At 48.5% G+C, this 16,991-nt stretch overlaps 1 protein-coding gene and 1 pseudogene across 3 annotated transcripts in view; one reads left to right on the top strand and one right to left on the bottom strand.

Annotated features, from left to right (window-relative positions):
• GLB1 (galactosidase beta 1) overlaps window positions 1-16,991 on the bottom strand; it is a 79,650-nt gene that overhangs the window by 38,814 nt on the left and 23,845 nt on the right. For both annotated transcript variants that reach the window (XM_080812054.1, XM_080812055.1), the window contains exons 6-10: window positions 11,556-11,736; window positions 7,979-8,037; window positions 7,160-7,281; window positions 7,034-7,074; window positions 611-723 (exon numbers count right to left, since the gene is read on the bottom strand). In XM_080812054.1, coding sequence (XP_080668180.1) covers window positions 611-723; window positions 7,034-7,074; window positions 7,160-7,281; window positions 7,979-8,037; window positions 11,556-11,736 — 516 coding nt within the window. The remainder of the gene's footprint in view (window positions 1-610; window positions 724-7,033; window positions 7,075-7,159; window positions 7,282-7,978; window positions 8,038-11,555; window positions 11,737-16,991) is intronic.
• On the top strand, window positions 1,699-5,086 carry LOC308351237 (Y-box-binding protein 1-like; annotated as a pseudogene). The gene is made up of 2 exons: window positions 1,699-1,771; window positions 4,151-5,086. The product of its transcript is annotated as a Y-box-binding protein 1-like (transcript).

Below are 16,991 nucleotides of genomic sequence, written 5' to 3' on the forward strand. Positions count from 1 at the left end.
TCAAAACTCAGGTGACTGAGCAGAAAAATTGTGGGTTTTTTTTTTCTTTTTTTTTTTTTTTTTCACCCACAGCAGAGACAGGAAACCCCACCTGGGTGCTCTGGATGCCTCAAAAGGTCAAAACGTTAGTGGGACTGAGCAGTTAAGCTTGCAGGCCGAAAGGAAACAGCAAATGACTTGCCCCAAATGAAAAAAGTGAGTATTGCTGACAGCTCCCCTTTGCACGGCACCTCACAAAAGCCCGGATTTGCTCTCCTGCATGCCTCAGCTCTGTGCGTGGACACGCACCTTCCCACCTTCAGTACAGGTAACTGCAATGGCTACTGCCTGGTGCACAACAGACATGCCGGGCCCATCCTGGATGCCCGACGGCCGTTCTTTTAATCCCGATAACTAACCAAGGCACTACTGTTCCGGTTTTACGATGAACAGACTAGTGGAGGAACTCACCCACAGACTCACTCTGAATCAGGTAGAGGCCAAGACTCAAGGCCAAATCCATCTGAGGCCTCCCTTCATAGGCCCTTTTAAACACCAGGTAGTCACCAGCCTGGTCCAAAGCAGGCTCGGTCCCAGACCAGCCCACAGCAAGCCCGCACCAAGCACCCACCTTCCGAATGACGTCTCGCAGAGCAAAATACTTCTCAGTGAGGTCCCCTGCCTCGCTCAGTGGGGCGTCATAGTCGTAGCTGGTGGGCTGCGCTTTGTAGGGCATGTTGGCTCCTAGAAGACAAAAATACGCCGCTAGTTACTAGCTAGTTACTAGGCTTTCCTCTGGGAGAAGCTCTTTGGGATTTACGGGCTCAGGGCCGTGGAGAGAGAAAATAAAGGACACATCAAAAACCAATTGTCAAGCGATAGAGAGGGGCCTAAGGAGTCAGGGTTTAGAGAAATGCATTTCTTCCTGCAGGTGGCCCTCACCAAGCCCCTGAGAGTCTACAAGGCCCTGTTCCCACCCATTCTCTCAGCCAGAGCTCTTAGCAGAGACCCCAGCGGATGTCACCACCCTTGAACCAGCAGGGAAGGTGAAGCTCTCCCTGAACCCAGCTCCATGTCTCACAACCAGGAGTGGCAGGGCTTCCAGCATGACCCATACCTCTCACTGATAACCCCGAAGTCTAGGATCTTTTCCATGCCCTCGGACCAAGGATCAGTTGAATACAACCGAGGGGTTATCAGAACACACAAAATAGGAGATGACTGAGACACACATCGGTCCCGAGATTCAAGTGGAACCCTAAGGTCTTTGTAACATATGCAGTCAGAGGTACTGCAGTGTCCTCTCATATCCCCTTCAGGAGCAAGTCAAGTCCTCACGGCCCCAGCTGCCAGGAGGGTTAGCTGCTGCTGGCTCTCAGATGTGTCCCTCTGCTCACGGGCCTCTGCTGCGTGGCCTTGCCTAGGTTATGGCCCTCCGGGGAGAGCCCATACCCAATGACTGACCAAGGGGGTGCTGCAAAACCCAGGCCCTGGCTGTCCAAGCTGTAGAGCTCCTTCTAGAACCAGCTGAGCCACCTTCAGAGCTGTCATTGCTCAACATCTTCCTCTGCCCACGTCTGCCACCCACACTCTCAAAAGGTGCTGCTCCTGGGAATGCGCCCCAATAAACCTCCTGCTGGGCACCCTCAGTCTGTCTCCCAGGAGATGAAACCCACAACAGAGCCTGAGAACTAATGCTGAAAAAGATGAGAAAGGTAGATGGCTTGGCAATTATCGTTCCAGCGGCAGAGCCTGGAGCAGATGCCCCTCCCCTTGTCACAGACGTTCACAGGTAGGAGATTGGGTCCAACAGTAGGCAGTGATCCTCTGCTCCTATTACAAAACTCACCCGTGCCACACGGAGAGCTTGTCCAGATTCCTGAGCCCCACCCCACCTGAGATTCTGAGTTGGTAAGTCTGTGGTGGGACCTGGGACTCTGCATTCCTAACAGGCTCCCAGGTGATGCTGACGCTGCCCTCCGAGGACCAGCAAGGCTCTGGGCCAGCCCTTTCTCTTCTACTCCAGAGAGCGTTTGACAACACAAGGGTATGAGAATAAAGCTGCTTTTGGATCATCTTAGAGCCAAGCTAATTTTTAAGGAAATGAGGAACAAAATCTGATCGTTCACCTATGATTTAGTAATAAGTTCCTTCGACCAATCCTCCAGCCCACAAATGATGGAGCTGTCTTGGGTGAGCCTACTGGTGGGGAAGCTGACAGATGAGCTAGGCTAAGGATCAGCTCACAGATGAGCTAGGCTAAGGATCAGCTCACGGTTTCATCAGTTCTCTGCGCAAAATCCACACTTCTGGAGGACCTAGACCACTCAGGCAATTGAACTGACCCAGTCCTATGACCTTTCCCATCTTTTGTATTATCAGAGGCAGCAGCCTGCCAACAGGCCCACCTGCCTGTGGGGATACATACATTAAAGCACATCCTTTGCTGTGAGATGCAAAGGAAAATAAAACCACATCCCTTGTTGCAAGGAGCTCACCCCTTTGGCGGCCCCTCCTCTAGCTTTAATGTGGCAGTCATCTTGCCCCCCCCCCCGGGGGCCCCCAGTTCCTATGCACATATGCATGGCACCACACTAGCTTCCTGAACATTGGAGGTGGGTGTGGCCTCATTGACCCACACTGAGCTCAATCAGTGGTTACCAAGTTGAATTGAACGATGTAACTTACAGACGGGGACGCACACAGGCAGAGTATGGTGCATGTGCCTGCATAAGCAGGTGTATCTACTGTGGGCAGAATGGGCAGGGAGCTCCCCGCCAGGGGTTTTGCTCTCACTGCTCTCTGTGGGGATATGGCCTGAAGAGCAGCTGTTAAGAAGCACAGACTGGCCCTCCTCCGTGTCCCCAGAGACCAAGCACTGGGGCTGGTGTGGGGTTTCAGGATGCAGGAGGTGATACGAGGCCCATGACCAGCTTTCAAGGCCCGGGTCTGAGGCCAGCCCTAGCCCCTGCCAGCCGAAGGGGAAACATATGAACTTTTTTTTGGTACCCTGCTTTTCTAATCTGTAAAATGGGTCCATAATCTCTGGCACAGATGAGACTGCTATGAGGCCTAAATGGAAAACAGAGGCGGAAAAGAGACTTTTATGGTTTCTGGCAGGGTTGGGAGCAATGCAACAGACTTTTTCTGGAAGGACAACTTCCATTTCCTGAGTGGTTGTTCTTATCTTACTTTTTTAAAAAGAAGAATATATCATTTTAAGTAAAATAATACAAAATTTAAAAAAAATAGTATCATGGACTATAAAGTTTCCCAAAAATATCAGTCCTTATTCCTGGACTGGATGCTTGGCACAATTCCATGAATGGAAGGTAGGTGGAATCCTTATCTACTGAATGAAAAAGGCATCACAAAGTCTTAAGTGTTTCTAATAAGAACATGGACACACAGACATGATCTAAGACTTCAATGAGCAAGCCTGGCGTACTATGATCTTTTAAGAAGTGACATTTGAGTTTTGCAGTATCTCCATTTCTTGGCTCAGGTAATAGTAGTAACATCAGTAACACCTGTAAGCAAAGTCTTTTCCTAGCCCCTCCTACCCTGCACGAAAGAGAGCAGTTCACAGGAGCTGTACCACCCAATTACAGATCCCCGGAGACTCAGGCCCAAATGAAGCTTCCAAAACTCAGCATTGAGGGGCATCTTCAATGATTCAGAGAGAAAAATGCAGGTGTGGAGAGGGGTGAGCAATGAGCCGGAGGGGGAAAGGAAAACTAACATAGCCTGGTTTGTCTGCAAAAATCGAGGGCAATGAAGAGAATTTTGTCATAATTTTTCCTACTAAAAAAAATAAAAAGCGGGCGCCTGGGTGACTCAGCCGTTAAGCATCTGCCTTCGGCTCGGGTCATGATCCCGGGGTCCTGGGATTGAACCCCACACTGGGCTCCCTGCTCGGCAGGGGGCTTGCTTTTCCCTCTCCCACTCCTCCTGCTTGTGTTCCCTCTCTGTGTCTCTCTCTGTTAAATAAATAAATCTTTAAAAAACAATAATGTTGAGTTCGATCGGTAGCGGGAGCGGAGAGCGGACCCCAGAGAGCCCTGAGCAGCCCCGCTGCCGCCGCCGCCGCCGGCCTAGTTACCATCACAGCCCAGGAGGAGCCGCAGCTGCCGCAGCCCGCCCCAGTCACCGTCACCGCAACCATGAGCAGAGAGCGAGGCCGAGACCCAGCAGCCGCCCACCGCCCCCGCCGCCCCCGTCCTCAGCGCTGCAGACACCAAGCCCGGCACCACTGGCAGCGGCGCAGGGGGCGGTGGCCCCGGCGGCCTCACATCGGTGGCGCCTGCCGGCGGGGACAAGAAGGGCATCGCAACGAAGGTTTTGGGAACAGTAACATGGTTCAATGTAAGAAACGGATATGGTTTCGTCAACAGGAATGACACCCAGGAAGACGTATTTGCACACCAGACTGCCATAAAGAAGAATAACCCCAGGAAGTGCCTTCGCAGTGTGGGAGATGGAGACTGCGCAGCTGGACGTTGCGGAAGGAGAAAAGGGTGCGGCGGCGGCAGCTGTGACAGGCCCTGGTGGAGGTCCTGCGCAAGGCAGCAAACGCGCAGCAGACCCGAACCACTGCAGACGCTGTCCACCCCGCAGGGCTCCTCCACGCACTTACCCGCAGAATTACCAGAACAGCGACAGAACAGCGAGCGTGGGGAAGAGAGCGAGGGCTCGGAAAGTGCTCCCGAAGGCCAGGCCCAAAGCGCCGCCCTACCGCAGGCGACGGTTCCCACCTTACTACATGCGGAGACCCTATGGGTGTCGACCACCCGTGCAGGGAGAAGTGATGGAAGGCGCTGACAACCGGGCTGCAGGAGAACAAGGTAGACCAGTGAGACAGAGTATGTATCGGGTTATATATAGACCACGGTTCCGCGGGGGGCCTCCTCGCCAAAGACAGCCCAGAGAGGATGGCCACGAGGAAGATAAGGAAAATCAAGGAGATGAGACCCACGGTCAGCAGCCACCTCAACGTCGGTACCGCCGCAACTTCCATTACCGACGCAGACGCCCAGAAAACCCTAAACCACAAGATGGCAAAGAGACAAAAGCAGCTCCACCGGCTGAGCAGGGCGGGGCTGAGTAGACGCCGGCTTACCATCTCTACCATCCTCCGGTTTAGTCGTCCAACACGAAGAAATGAAGATGAAATTCCAGCAATAAGAAATGAACAGAAGATTGGAGCTGAAGACCTTAAGTGCTTGCTTTTTGCCCATTGACCAGATAAATAGAACTATCTGCATTGTCTATGCAGCATGGGTTTTTTTTTATTTTTACCTAAAGACATCCCTTTTTGGTAATGACAAACGTGTTTTTTAAGAAAAAAAAAAAAAAAAGCCTGGTTTTTCTCAATACACCTTTAAAGGGTTTTAAATTGTTTCGTATCTGGTCAAGTTGAGATTTTTTAAGAACCTCATTTTTAATTTGTTTTTTTTTTTAAGATTTTATTTATTTATTTGACAGACAGAGATCACAAGTAGGCAGAGAGGCAGGCAGAGAGAGGGGGGAAGCAGGCTCCCTGCTGAGCAGAGAGCCCTATGGGGGCCTCCATCCCAGGACCCTGGGATCATGACCCAAGCAGAAAGCAGAGGCTTTAAACCACTGAGCCACCCAGGTTCCCGAACCTCATTTTTAACTTGTAATAAAAGTTTACAAATTGATTTTTTCAAAAAAGTCATCAAAAGGCAAGCACCCGTTAATAAAGGTCTTAAATAAATAAAAAAATAATGTTAAACATAAAAATAAATAAAAAGAGACCTTATAGGAATTAAAAATGGTATGGTACAGTCATTTTGGAACACACCATAGCAGTTCCTCAAACACTAAGCACAGAGTTAGTTATACCACATGACCCAGCAACTGCACTGAGGTATATACACCCAAAAGAACTCAAACGAGGATTCAAATGAATACTTCCGTCTTAGCATTCATAGCAACATTATTTATAATGGTCAAAAAGTGGAAACAACTCAAATACCCATCAACTGACAAATGGATATACAAAACACTGTGTATTGATACAATAGAATATTATTTGTCAGTAAAAAAAATAAAGTGCTGACCTACGCTACAAAATGGATGGCCCTGGAAAAGATTACGCTAAATGAAAGAAGCCAGATACAAAACACCACATATTGTATAATTCTATTTATGAGAAATGTCCATAATAGGCAAATCCATAAAGACAGAGAGTACAGATGAGTGGTTGCTAAGGACTGGGAGAAGGGAGAGTAGGGAGCTTCTCGGGTAAGGGGTTTCTTTTTAGGGTAGTGAAAACGTTCTGGAATTGGATGGTGGTAATGGTTGCACAGCTTTGTGATATACTAAATACCACTAAACGGTACACTTTAAAATTGTGATTTTTATGGTGTGTGAATTCTATGTCAACAAAACATTAAAAAAAAAAGAAGAAGAAGAAAAAGATCATAGCAGAATACATGGGCAAGTACGCTATTGCCCAGCTACTTGTTTTAAAACAACAAGGCTGCTGGGGCATCTGGCTCGCTCAGCTGGAAGAGCACGTGACTCTCTATCTCGGGGTTGATGAATTTGAGCCCCACACTAGGTATAGATATTACTTTAAAAAAAAAGTAAACTTTAAAAAATTAGAAAAAAATAAAACAGTAAGGTTTCTTTTTTTTTTTTAAGATTTTATTTATTTATTTGACAGAGATCACAAGTAGGCAGAGGCAGGCAAAGAGAGAGAGGAAGGGAAGCAGGCTCCCCGCTGAGCAGAGAGCCCAACGCGGGGCTCGATCCCAGGACCCTGGGATCATGACCTGAGCCGAAGGCAGAGGCTTTAACCCACTGAGCCACCCAGGCACCCCAAAACAGTAAGGTTTCTAAGTGCACATGTTCCTTAAAAAATTTTTTAATGACTTAAAAAATTAGATAGGCAGTTTTTATAATATCAGGAAATTTGGGAATAAACAAAAATAGAAAATAAAAATTGTCTGCAGGTACTCCCTACCCCCAAATCAAGCACAAGAAACTTTCTAGCATAAGCTTCCACAACCTGTAGGATTGTTCTTACCGTTCCAATAGGCAAAATTGGTCCCACCTATAAACATGTACCTACAAGGAAAGAAGAGAATAGACATACTTCACTGTGAGCCCACAGCTGTGGAGGGGGCCCTGCCCTCCAGAAATGGACACTCACAGGTTCACATTTGCCCCACGGGCAAGTATATCATGGAGGGAGGAAGCCACCACTTCAGTCTTCACTGTTGAGTGAGGTTGGCCCCAGTGGTCTAACCAGCCGGTGTAGAATTCAGAATTCACCTAGAAGGAGAAGAAGACATGGAGCTTAGGATCTTCGGAGCCTGGCACCTCCCAGTACCCTTCACCCTCTCTACTCCACTAAAGGACAGGTAGAGAACCGTGTCACAGGTCCTGCTTAGCCCAGAGCTGGGAGACCAGGGGAGGGGGGCTCCAATGACAGCACTGCCCAAATACAGTTTTCAGGTGCCGACAATACAGATATTCCTGAAAAGTTGTCCTGCAACAAAATTTTGTCAGCCAACCCTGAGTTTAAATGAGGCAGGAAAGTTTGTTGGGCAAAAGAATTGGGTGGCAAAATATTTTAATAAAATTATCCGATCTAAGTTCGCCTTTTATGTCAGTCCAGATTTTTAAGTCCCAGGTTGACGTAAGGTGAGGGGAACTCATCCAAGTATTCTGCCAGGTGGGCCCCACTCACTTCATGTTTCTCTTGAGCAATTACCCTGCCACGCCCTTTGTCTCAAGAAGGAGAAAGAAGTCTGGATGTCTTCTGGGGCCTTCTTGTCTCAGAGTCTAGGAAATCCCCCCCACCCCGCCCCGAGTCTGTGAATGCAGGTTCTCCATGGCTCACCGAGCAGCAGAGGCTCTGTGCACAGGTGGGGCAGCCTGACCCCACGGCCAGGGAAAGCAAGGACTCATCCCCCTAGTCAGTAGCAAGCCACCTCACCTCAACCCACACCTCACCCCCAATTCTTACCAATGGTCCTTTGGGCTCACTCTTTCTCTGGATTTCGAAAGCAGCGGTGATGTTGGCACCTGAAAATTATGAGAGAGAGAAGAAAGGTTAGTCATTGGAACGATAAGAAGTTAAGTAAAAATAGCCCTTCACAGACCTTCAGCCTGAGGCCTCGCCCTTCGCCACACGCTGTGGGCCTGGAACACCTCCCAGCCAGCTGTAGGCTGGCCTCGGACCATCCACCCACCGGACATGTGGGGACCACGGAATGCTGCTTCCTCTCTGAATAGTCCCCTTGGCCTCTCCTGACTGCACCGCCTCAGGAGATCATATCACAGGCTTGTCGTGAGTTTCCCCAAGGCCTATTCATGTGTTTTGTGTTCTCTCTTCACATAGACGTCTGACCTAGATGCTCCCTATAGGATGTGCTTGCTTTGTTTTATTTAAAGATTTTATTCATTCATCTGAGAGAGTGAGCACAGGCAGGGGGAGAGGCAGAGGGAGAAGGAGAAGCAGACTCCCGCTGAGCAGAGAGCCTGATGCAGGGCTTGAACCCAGGACCCTGAGATCACAATCTGAGCCGAAGGCAGAGGCTTAACCCACTGAGCCATCCAGGTGCCCCGATGGGCTTGCTTTGAAGTTACTTCCTTGCAACCTCCATAGCATCACACACATAATAGTACCATGGGTATCTTCCCAGTAATTAACAAATCAAAGGGATGGATATGGTCTTTCTGCCTGAACCATGGCATATACACTGATTTTGAATTTGTACATCATCAGACATCCCAGGCTACGTGCTCCTAAGTTTTCCTTCTAAAATATCCCATTAAGATGCCTGCATGTGAGCTTGCCCCTGGGGTCTTCTCTGTCCCTCCCCCTCTGAAGGGAACGAAGCTCTCCCCACAGAGGCGGCAGGCTGCCCTTCTTCAGTGACCGAGCAACCACAAAGGGTGTCTCTCAAGCCAAAGCCGGGGACACCCTGGCCCCAGACTTCACAATCCACTTCCCACAGCAAGTGCCCAGAGTGGAAACTACAGCAGCCAAGACCTCCAAATAACCCCTTGCTCTCTGTAAGGCCAGGTTTCAGGAGAGAACGTGCCCATCCAGAGTGGAATCCTCTTTGCTTTATGGCTGTGAATGTCTCACTATTAAGCGTCGGGCGGCATCCGGATCTCTCAGTTCTGTTCTCATGCACTTCCTCCTGTGACCTTACCCTGGCACTGCCCCCGTCCCACACACATGAATGAGGCCCCCATAAGCCCCACCTGCCCCAAGTCCACGGGCCGTCCAGAGGGCCGTCCTTCATCCCAGAGCCACAGCCACTGCACCATCACCCCACACACGTAATGCTTCTAACAAACCCGGAATAACCTTCCCATTGTTTCTCCCAACAGAAAGATACTGCACTTCATCACCGTGGTGGGAAAAGTGCCAAAGCGGGAGGAAACCAGCGGGCCACTTCCTCCGCCACTCTTTGTAGATGGGTTATTTCATCACCAAATGCCCGCTGCCATGCATCCTGTGTCTAGAAACACTAGATTCACTTCAAGCTAGTAGTCCTTTTCTTTTTTGCTAACGTAGAGAAATGCCTTTAAAACTACTGTTGGTGGGAATGCAAGTTGGTGCAGCCACTTTGGAGAACAGTGGGGAGATTCCTTAAGAAATGAAAAATAGAGCTTCCCTATGATCCTGCAATTGCACTACTGGGTATTTACCTCAAAGATACAGATGAAGTGAAAAGAAGGGCCATCTGTACCCCAATGTTCACAGCAGCAATGGCCACGGTCGCCAAACTGTGGAAAGAGCCAAGATGCCCTTCAACAGATGAATGGATAAGGAAGATGTGGTCCATATATACTATGGAGTATGATGCCTCCATCAGAAAGGATGAATACCCAACTTTTGTATCAACACGGATGGGACTGGAAGAGATTATGCTGAGCGAGATAAATCAAGCAGAGAGTGTCAATTATCATATGGTTTCCTTTACTTGTGGAGCATAAGGAATAACACGGAGGACATGGGGAGATGGAGAGGAGAAGGGAGTTGGGGGAAATTGAAGGGGGTGATGAACCATGAGAGACTGAGGAAGTATCTGAGGGTTTTGGAGGGGTGGGGGGTGGGAGGTTGGGGGAGTCTGGTGGTGGGTATTATGGAGGGCATGTATTTCTTTTTTTTTAAGATTTTATTTATTATTTATTTATTTGTCAGAGAGAGAGAGAGCGCACAAGCAGACAGAGGCAGAGGGAGAAGCAGGCTCCCCGCCGAGTCCCGATGCAGGACTCCATCCCAGGACCCCAGGATCATGACCTGAGCCGAAGGCAGCGGCTTAACGGACTGAGCCACCCAGGCATCCCTGGAGGGCATGTATTGCATGGAGCACTGGGTGTGGTGCATAAACAACGAATTCTGGAAATTTTAAAAATAATAAATAATAAATAAAAATTAAAAAAAAAATAAAATCAAAGTTCAACTTCAGTCTTCTGTACACCTGTCTTGAGAGAGAGCCAGCGCTGCGTGTGGAACATGGGTGGGCTATCGTACCTCTCAGCCAGCAAGGCAGTAGGGTCTTCATGGTACTTGAAGAGCAGGACTTTTTTTTTTTTTAGGGGAGATGGGAAGGGAGTTAACACTTATTTTGAAATCATCTCAAACTTAAGGAAGAGTTGTGAGACTAGAGCAAAGAACTCATAATCCCAAAGAACCAAGATTCCCCAATTGTTAATATTTTGCCACGCTTGCTTTACCAGTGTCTCTCTCTTTCAACACACTTATTTTTTCTGAGACATTTGTCAGTAAGTTGCACACAGGAGGGCCCTTTACCCCTAAATATTTCAGTGTACGTTCCCTAAGAGCAAGAGCATCCTTTACATAAACACAATAAAATTATTAAAAAAAACAGGAAATTAACATGGAGACAATCCTATTATCTAATCTACAGAATTGATTCAAAAAAATTAGATTGTCCCAATAACGTCCTTCACAGCATAGAAAGGTAAAAGCAAGCAAGTCCAATCCGGGAGCCTTTTCGGGAGTACACGCTACCTTGTCGGCGGCAGGTCCTTCATGAAAGCTGCTCTCTTAACATTTATGATAGCCAGGAGCCCCGCACCAGCCACGCTGGCCGTCCCCAGAGCCTCCCGAGCCAGGGCAGACAATCTGTGGGGCATCTACTGACCACCTGTGGGCCCTCATTGTTCATAGCACTGAGTTCAGAACGGGAGGGCAGGGAAGTTCCCAGCACTCCGGGCGGACAGGCCCGAAGGGACAGCCCTGAAAGGTGACTGCTTGGGGTAGAGCTCCTGGCAGCAGTCCCTAAGACAACAGAGCTCTGGGCTCTGGGCTCCAGATGTGCTTACCAGTGCTAAAAACAGAGCTCTTGCACCTAAAGGGCCAATCAGCTTAAATGAAATCACCTGTACACTGGAGGCTGCTTTATTCATTCTTCCGTTTCACCTGCTCCTTGGTAACGGAAAATCTGAGAGATCTCATTCAATGTACCCACTTAAAACACAGCTGCCCTGAGCGACTGGTGGGGTTCACTGTCCAGCCTGCATGGCCTGAGCTGGGTTTGACTGTGATTACAAACACTGACCTGGTCCGAAGTCCACTGTGGCATAGAGCCCCTGCAGGGCCCCGCACTGCAGGAACGGCTCAAGTGCCCCATCTGTGGTGAACAGGAGCACGTCCTTGCCCAGGTGGTAGTGGAAGAGCTTCTGCAGGAAGCGCAGGTAGTCGTAATCACAGGTGAAGTAGCTGCCATATTCGTTTTCAACCTACCAGTCACAGAAGAGGCAGGGGAATCAGGAGAGCCCAATATACTCATTTGAGCGCCAGCTTTGGTTGGCAGACAATACCTGGGAGATGACAAAGCCCAACGATTGCCAAAAATACTTCCTAATCTCGATCCTCAGAGCTCATTTTCCAAAGAGCAGCTCAGCATAAAAACTTACCTTCTACTACTTCCCACTCCACCAAAGAAAGAAAAACAAAAACCACCAGGTCGGTTTCAAATTGGAGTGATGTTCTAGCCTATACTAAATAATAGATATTTTAAATGTTACACGAATAAGATCTCCCCATGGAAGAATATTAGAAAATGCGGGGGTAATGCAAAGAAAATAGAAAAATCATGTGTTAATTTCTTTAGCTAGAGATAAGTGCTATAAGCATTCCGGCTTAGCCTTCCAGATTGACACACGTACACGCACCCCAAATATACACGATACAGTCAGTGTTCTCTGTTCTCAGAACTGGTATCCTATTACTTGCACCACTTGTAACCTTAGTTCCGCACTGTAACACACTATGCAAAATGTCCGTGGCAGTCACGAGGGCAAATGCTGGATTAAGGATGTACCATCATTTCCCTGATCTATTGCCAAACATTCAGGCGGTCCTCCTTTTTGTACTCCATCACCAATGCTCAGTCTGTGTTCAATGGCATCAGTGGTTTTCCACCAGGAGTTATTCTTCCGCCGCCCCCGCAGGGAACACATGACAATGTCTGCAGCTCTTTTGGGTTATCACAAGTGGCAGGGGGTGAGAGAGAGTGCTGCTGGCTTCCCCAGTGGGTAGAGCCCATGGGAGGCTCCCAAACCTCCCATCTGCCAGCCCACAACAAAGGATTATCAGGCGCAAAAGGTCAATAGTGCTGAGGGCAGAAGCCTCTGCCCCACGCCACGCATTTTCACTTTCTCAAGTTCTCGATGGGGGTGGACAGCACCCCGAAAGAGGTGAAAGTGGATTCTTATAGAAGAAAAGAACATCTTACTCTTTTTTATCTGTAAAGCACAGATATACATACGCTTATACAGTAGATGGAAGGCATTACAATTTCGTGGGGGTGGCAATTAGACAAAAGTGTCTAAAGAGACTCTTTAGGGGCTACAGTGAAAAAAAGGCGAAGAAACATTGCTGTAAAGCAATAAAATGAATGGCCTTCAGCTCCACCCAATACATGAAAGAGTCTTAGAGCTGCAACGTTGAGTGAGAGGAGCAATACAGACGGCATGTCCCCCACCGAGACTTCCAACAGTCCCAACCAAACTGTAACTCTGGGTACATACACGGGTGTTAAAAATAGAAACACCAAGAAACGAATGGCCTTGAAAAAGACACCAGGAAAACTTCCTGGGTGCTGGCCACATGCTATTTCCCATACTAGGTGGTTCCCATCCTAATACTTCATTATACCACACACTGGTGTCCGAGTTCACAATTTTACAAAAATGAGAAAAATAGGGGTGCCTGGGTGGCTCAGTGGGTTAAGCCTCTGCCTTCAGCTCAGGTCATGATCTCAGGGTCCTGGGATCAGGCTCTCTGCTCAGCGGGGAGCCTGCTTCCCCCTTCTCTCCTCCTGCTTCTCTGCCTACTTGTGATCTCTCTCTCTCTGTCAAATAAATAAATAAAATCTTAAAAAAATGAGAAAAATACCTGGCCATCCAATTTCAACCTGCACTTAAGGCAAAATAAATTGTGAACCTGGGGATCCAGAGTCATTAAACATAAGCACAAGAAACTGGGAACCCCCAGGAGAGGTGGCTGGGAGAGACCGGTAGTCCCCGCAGGGTCTGCCCAGGGGAGCTGTAGGGGCAGAGGCACTATTCAGGGAAGAAGATAGGTAGCGAGTACTCCCTGTCTGCTAGATGGCCAGTAGCTTTGCGTGGCCTGCGGACAGTCAGGGAAGAGGCACGGGACCGTGAAGGACAGAGATGAACTGAATGCCACCACCATTCTCTGCACAGGGCTGCTTCCCCAACAGTTCAATGAATGGCTCTCTCTCCAGACAGAGCGGATCCCTCTGATAATACTTTGATGTTGCAGATTCAGACTGCAGTGAGTATGCCCAGCGCCAAGAGCTTCACTGGTCCTGAAGCCACCCTGGAAAAGGACTTTGCTCCTCACACAGAGCAGGAAACCCCTCCTTGGGGCTCCTGACACTTTGATTGAGCCTACAGGTGTGCCTTTGGAAATAACTGAGCGCCACTTGAAGAAAAGCTTTGCAAATACTGGCAAGATACTTTCCTCATTTTCTTTTTCTCCCCTCTTTTAACACGATCTATTTAAATGGCTGTGTGTTCCTTTGTCCTTTGGCCATTGACAAGTTCAGAGCTAGCTTCAGGGTTAGCTCGAGCAACTAAGTGGGCCAGAGCCTTGGCGTTTCGTCTTCCTCTCTGCCCACCACCACAGCCCAGCCCAAAGCTCATTTAAGGTCACTTTTATTTATTTATTTATTTATTTGACAGGTAGAGATCACAAGTAGGCAGAGAGGCAGGCAGAGAGAAAGAGAGGAGGAAGCAGGCTCCCCGCTGAGCAGAGAGCCTGATGCGGGGCTCGATCCCAGGACCCTGAGACCATGACCTGAGATAAAGGCAGAGGCTTAACCCACTGAGCCACCCAGGCACCCCTAAGGTCACTTATTTTTTCAAGCTTTGACTATGCAGGATCGTGATGACTATTATCAGGAGTGTACGTTAAAATGAACAGTCTTATAATAAATGCATGAATACAGTTTGGCTAGATTATTAGAAAAAAAGGTCCATGTTTGCAAGGCAGCTCAGAGCTGTGGGCACGGGCGTTGGAGGCCCAGCTGTCCACGCCCAAGTGTCAGCCGTGCCACCTCTTGCCCACGGGGCTCTGCCTGTGAAACAGCATTGTCGGCGAGAGGCCAACGAGTCCCCTTCGTGGGGCCATCGTGAGGATTAGCCGAGTCATCTCATGAATACTTGGCACCCAGTCAGGGCTCCCAGAGCTCCTCAGAGGACACTCATATTCGACATTAGAATCAACCAGAGAGAGACAGGGGTGGTGTGCAGACAGGGAAGGTGAGAGGAAAAACACATATACAAGTCACGGTGAGATTCAAAGGGACGCCTGATTTTTCTAGAGCAAGGGGTCAGTCAACCTTTTCAATCAAGGGCTACAGGGTACGTATTTTGGCATCTGTGGCCACAGGTCTCTGTGCACCGCTGAACTCTGCTACTGACGTGCAAAAGCAGCCACAGACCACACAAGAACAACTGGGCGGGGCCGGGTGCCGACGTACCTTTGTTTACAAAAACAGGCTATGGCAGTCCTTGTTCGATCAAGAGTAACAGGCTCATCCTGTGAGCTCCTCAATGAAGCCACAAGGCACTGGGGACCTTTACAGTCACTGATCTTCCACAACATCAGGTAGAAGTAGGGCGACGAATACCCCGTACACCAGAGGAAGCAAAGTTGTGCATGAAAGGGCCCCACTCCTGATCATTTTCACCTTGGGTATTATTAATAGGCATCAGTGGCTTTACTTACCTTAGGCGTGGTCTTGGTACAAACTGTGATAAACATCCTCACAGGCCAACCAGCTTAGATGGCACTGGACTAGCTAATCCCTCCAGAACAGAACACTCGCTACATGGCTGGGTCATTAGGATGAATAAAGGACCAGGCTGGCTCGCTGCACCTCCAGACAAGAGCCTCATTTTTGCCCTGCCTGCAGATAAACAGGGGTCTCTTTGGACTCTCCAGGCACCCAGACAAGAGCACAAACACTGTGAACTGAGTCAAGCTATCATTTTGCCCCATGGCCTGAATGTAGACAGAGATGGAAATCAGCTTGTTTTTTTTTTAAATAAGATTTTATTTATTTATTCGACAGAGAGAGAGAGAGAGAGAGCAAGAGAGCATAAGCAAGGCGAGCAGCAGAGGAGAGGGAGAAACAGCATCCCACTGGGCAGGGAGCCCAATGTGGGTCTCAATCCCAGGACCCTTGGATCATGACCTGAGCCGAAGGCAGATGCTTAACTGACTGAGCTATGCAGGTGTCCCCAGAAATCAGCTTTTACAGAAACTTTTGCATACCAAAATTTTGCAAAGCAATGCCAATTTTCTAACCCATTGGCTTTCTATTCCATTCTAGAGCCAGTTGGTGGGCATGTGAGGAATAGCGACCTGTGGCGTGACCTCATAGCTGCCAGTCACATACAGAAGAGAATGGAGACGCCCGCGGTCAGGGATGAACACAGACAGACTGCCACAAGGACCTCACAAACAGAGGCACTAACAGAGGTTCTGAGAGTCACATGGATGCCAACTAAGCCAACTGGGCAGACGTCCAGACAGTGTGCCTACTAGGACTGCCCTCAAATGACAAGAGGCCACCATGAATTTGGTGTACAGTAGGAAGAATTTTTTTTTTTTTTTTAGATTTTCTTTATGAGAGAAAGAGGGGAAGAGAGAGAGAACATGAGAAAGGGGAGAAGGAGAGAGAGAAGTAGACTCCCCGCTGAGCAGAGAGCCCCACGTGGGATTTGATCCTAGGACCCCGGGATCATGACCTTGAACCAAAGTCAGATGCTCAACCAATAGAGCCACCCAGGCGTACCAAAGCATTTTTAATGATGTGAAAAAATGCTTATGAAATTAGACTAAAATAAGGAAAATCAGGTAAGAAACCGGTCACACAGTTCAAACTTACTCTGTAAAAAGAAATTTTTTAAAGGCATGGGAAAAAAATTCAAGGAAATCTTCCTGAAATACGAAGAGCTCTGCTTTTGGCTCCTGCCATTTAGGTGACAATTTGGGTTTTTCTATTTTCTCATATTTCTCTGTACTTCCCACACTGACTCCTTAGTTAGTGGTCAAGGGGCAAACAGACTAGGTGGCAGTCAAGCAGGTGGAGGTGTCACAGGCAAAGGAGGAGGAGGCTGGGGAGGACCCAAAGTCAAGTTCAGGCCATCCAAGGCTGTGAGCAATGCCCCCAGCATAGCCAACGTCATTCTCCTCTGCAGGGTTCACATCCGATTATGCTTTTTGTGGCATTTCGATAACCAAAAGGTACAGAAAAGTTGTGAGCAAAAATTCAAAGTGACTTGGAAAGAAGCAGAGACTAGAAAACGAGGAAGACTACAGAAAACCTGAGATTAAGAGAAAGGAAGAAGACCCAGCCACACAAAGACACACTCAAGTTGCAGCCTTGAAGTCCTCATACAGAAAAATGGGCTCCTGTACACTTAACCAGTACAGACTTAAGACAGGCGGGGGGGCA

Source organism: Martes martes (genome assembly GCF_963455335.1).
Source record: "Martes martes genome assembly, chromosome: 1".
In the NCBI taxonomy this organism is placed as follows: domain Eukaryota; kingdom Metazoa; phylum Chordata; class Mammalia; order Carnivora; family Mustelidae; genus Martes; species Martes martes.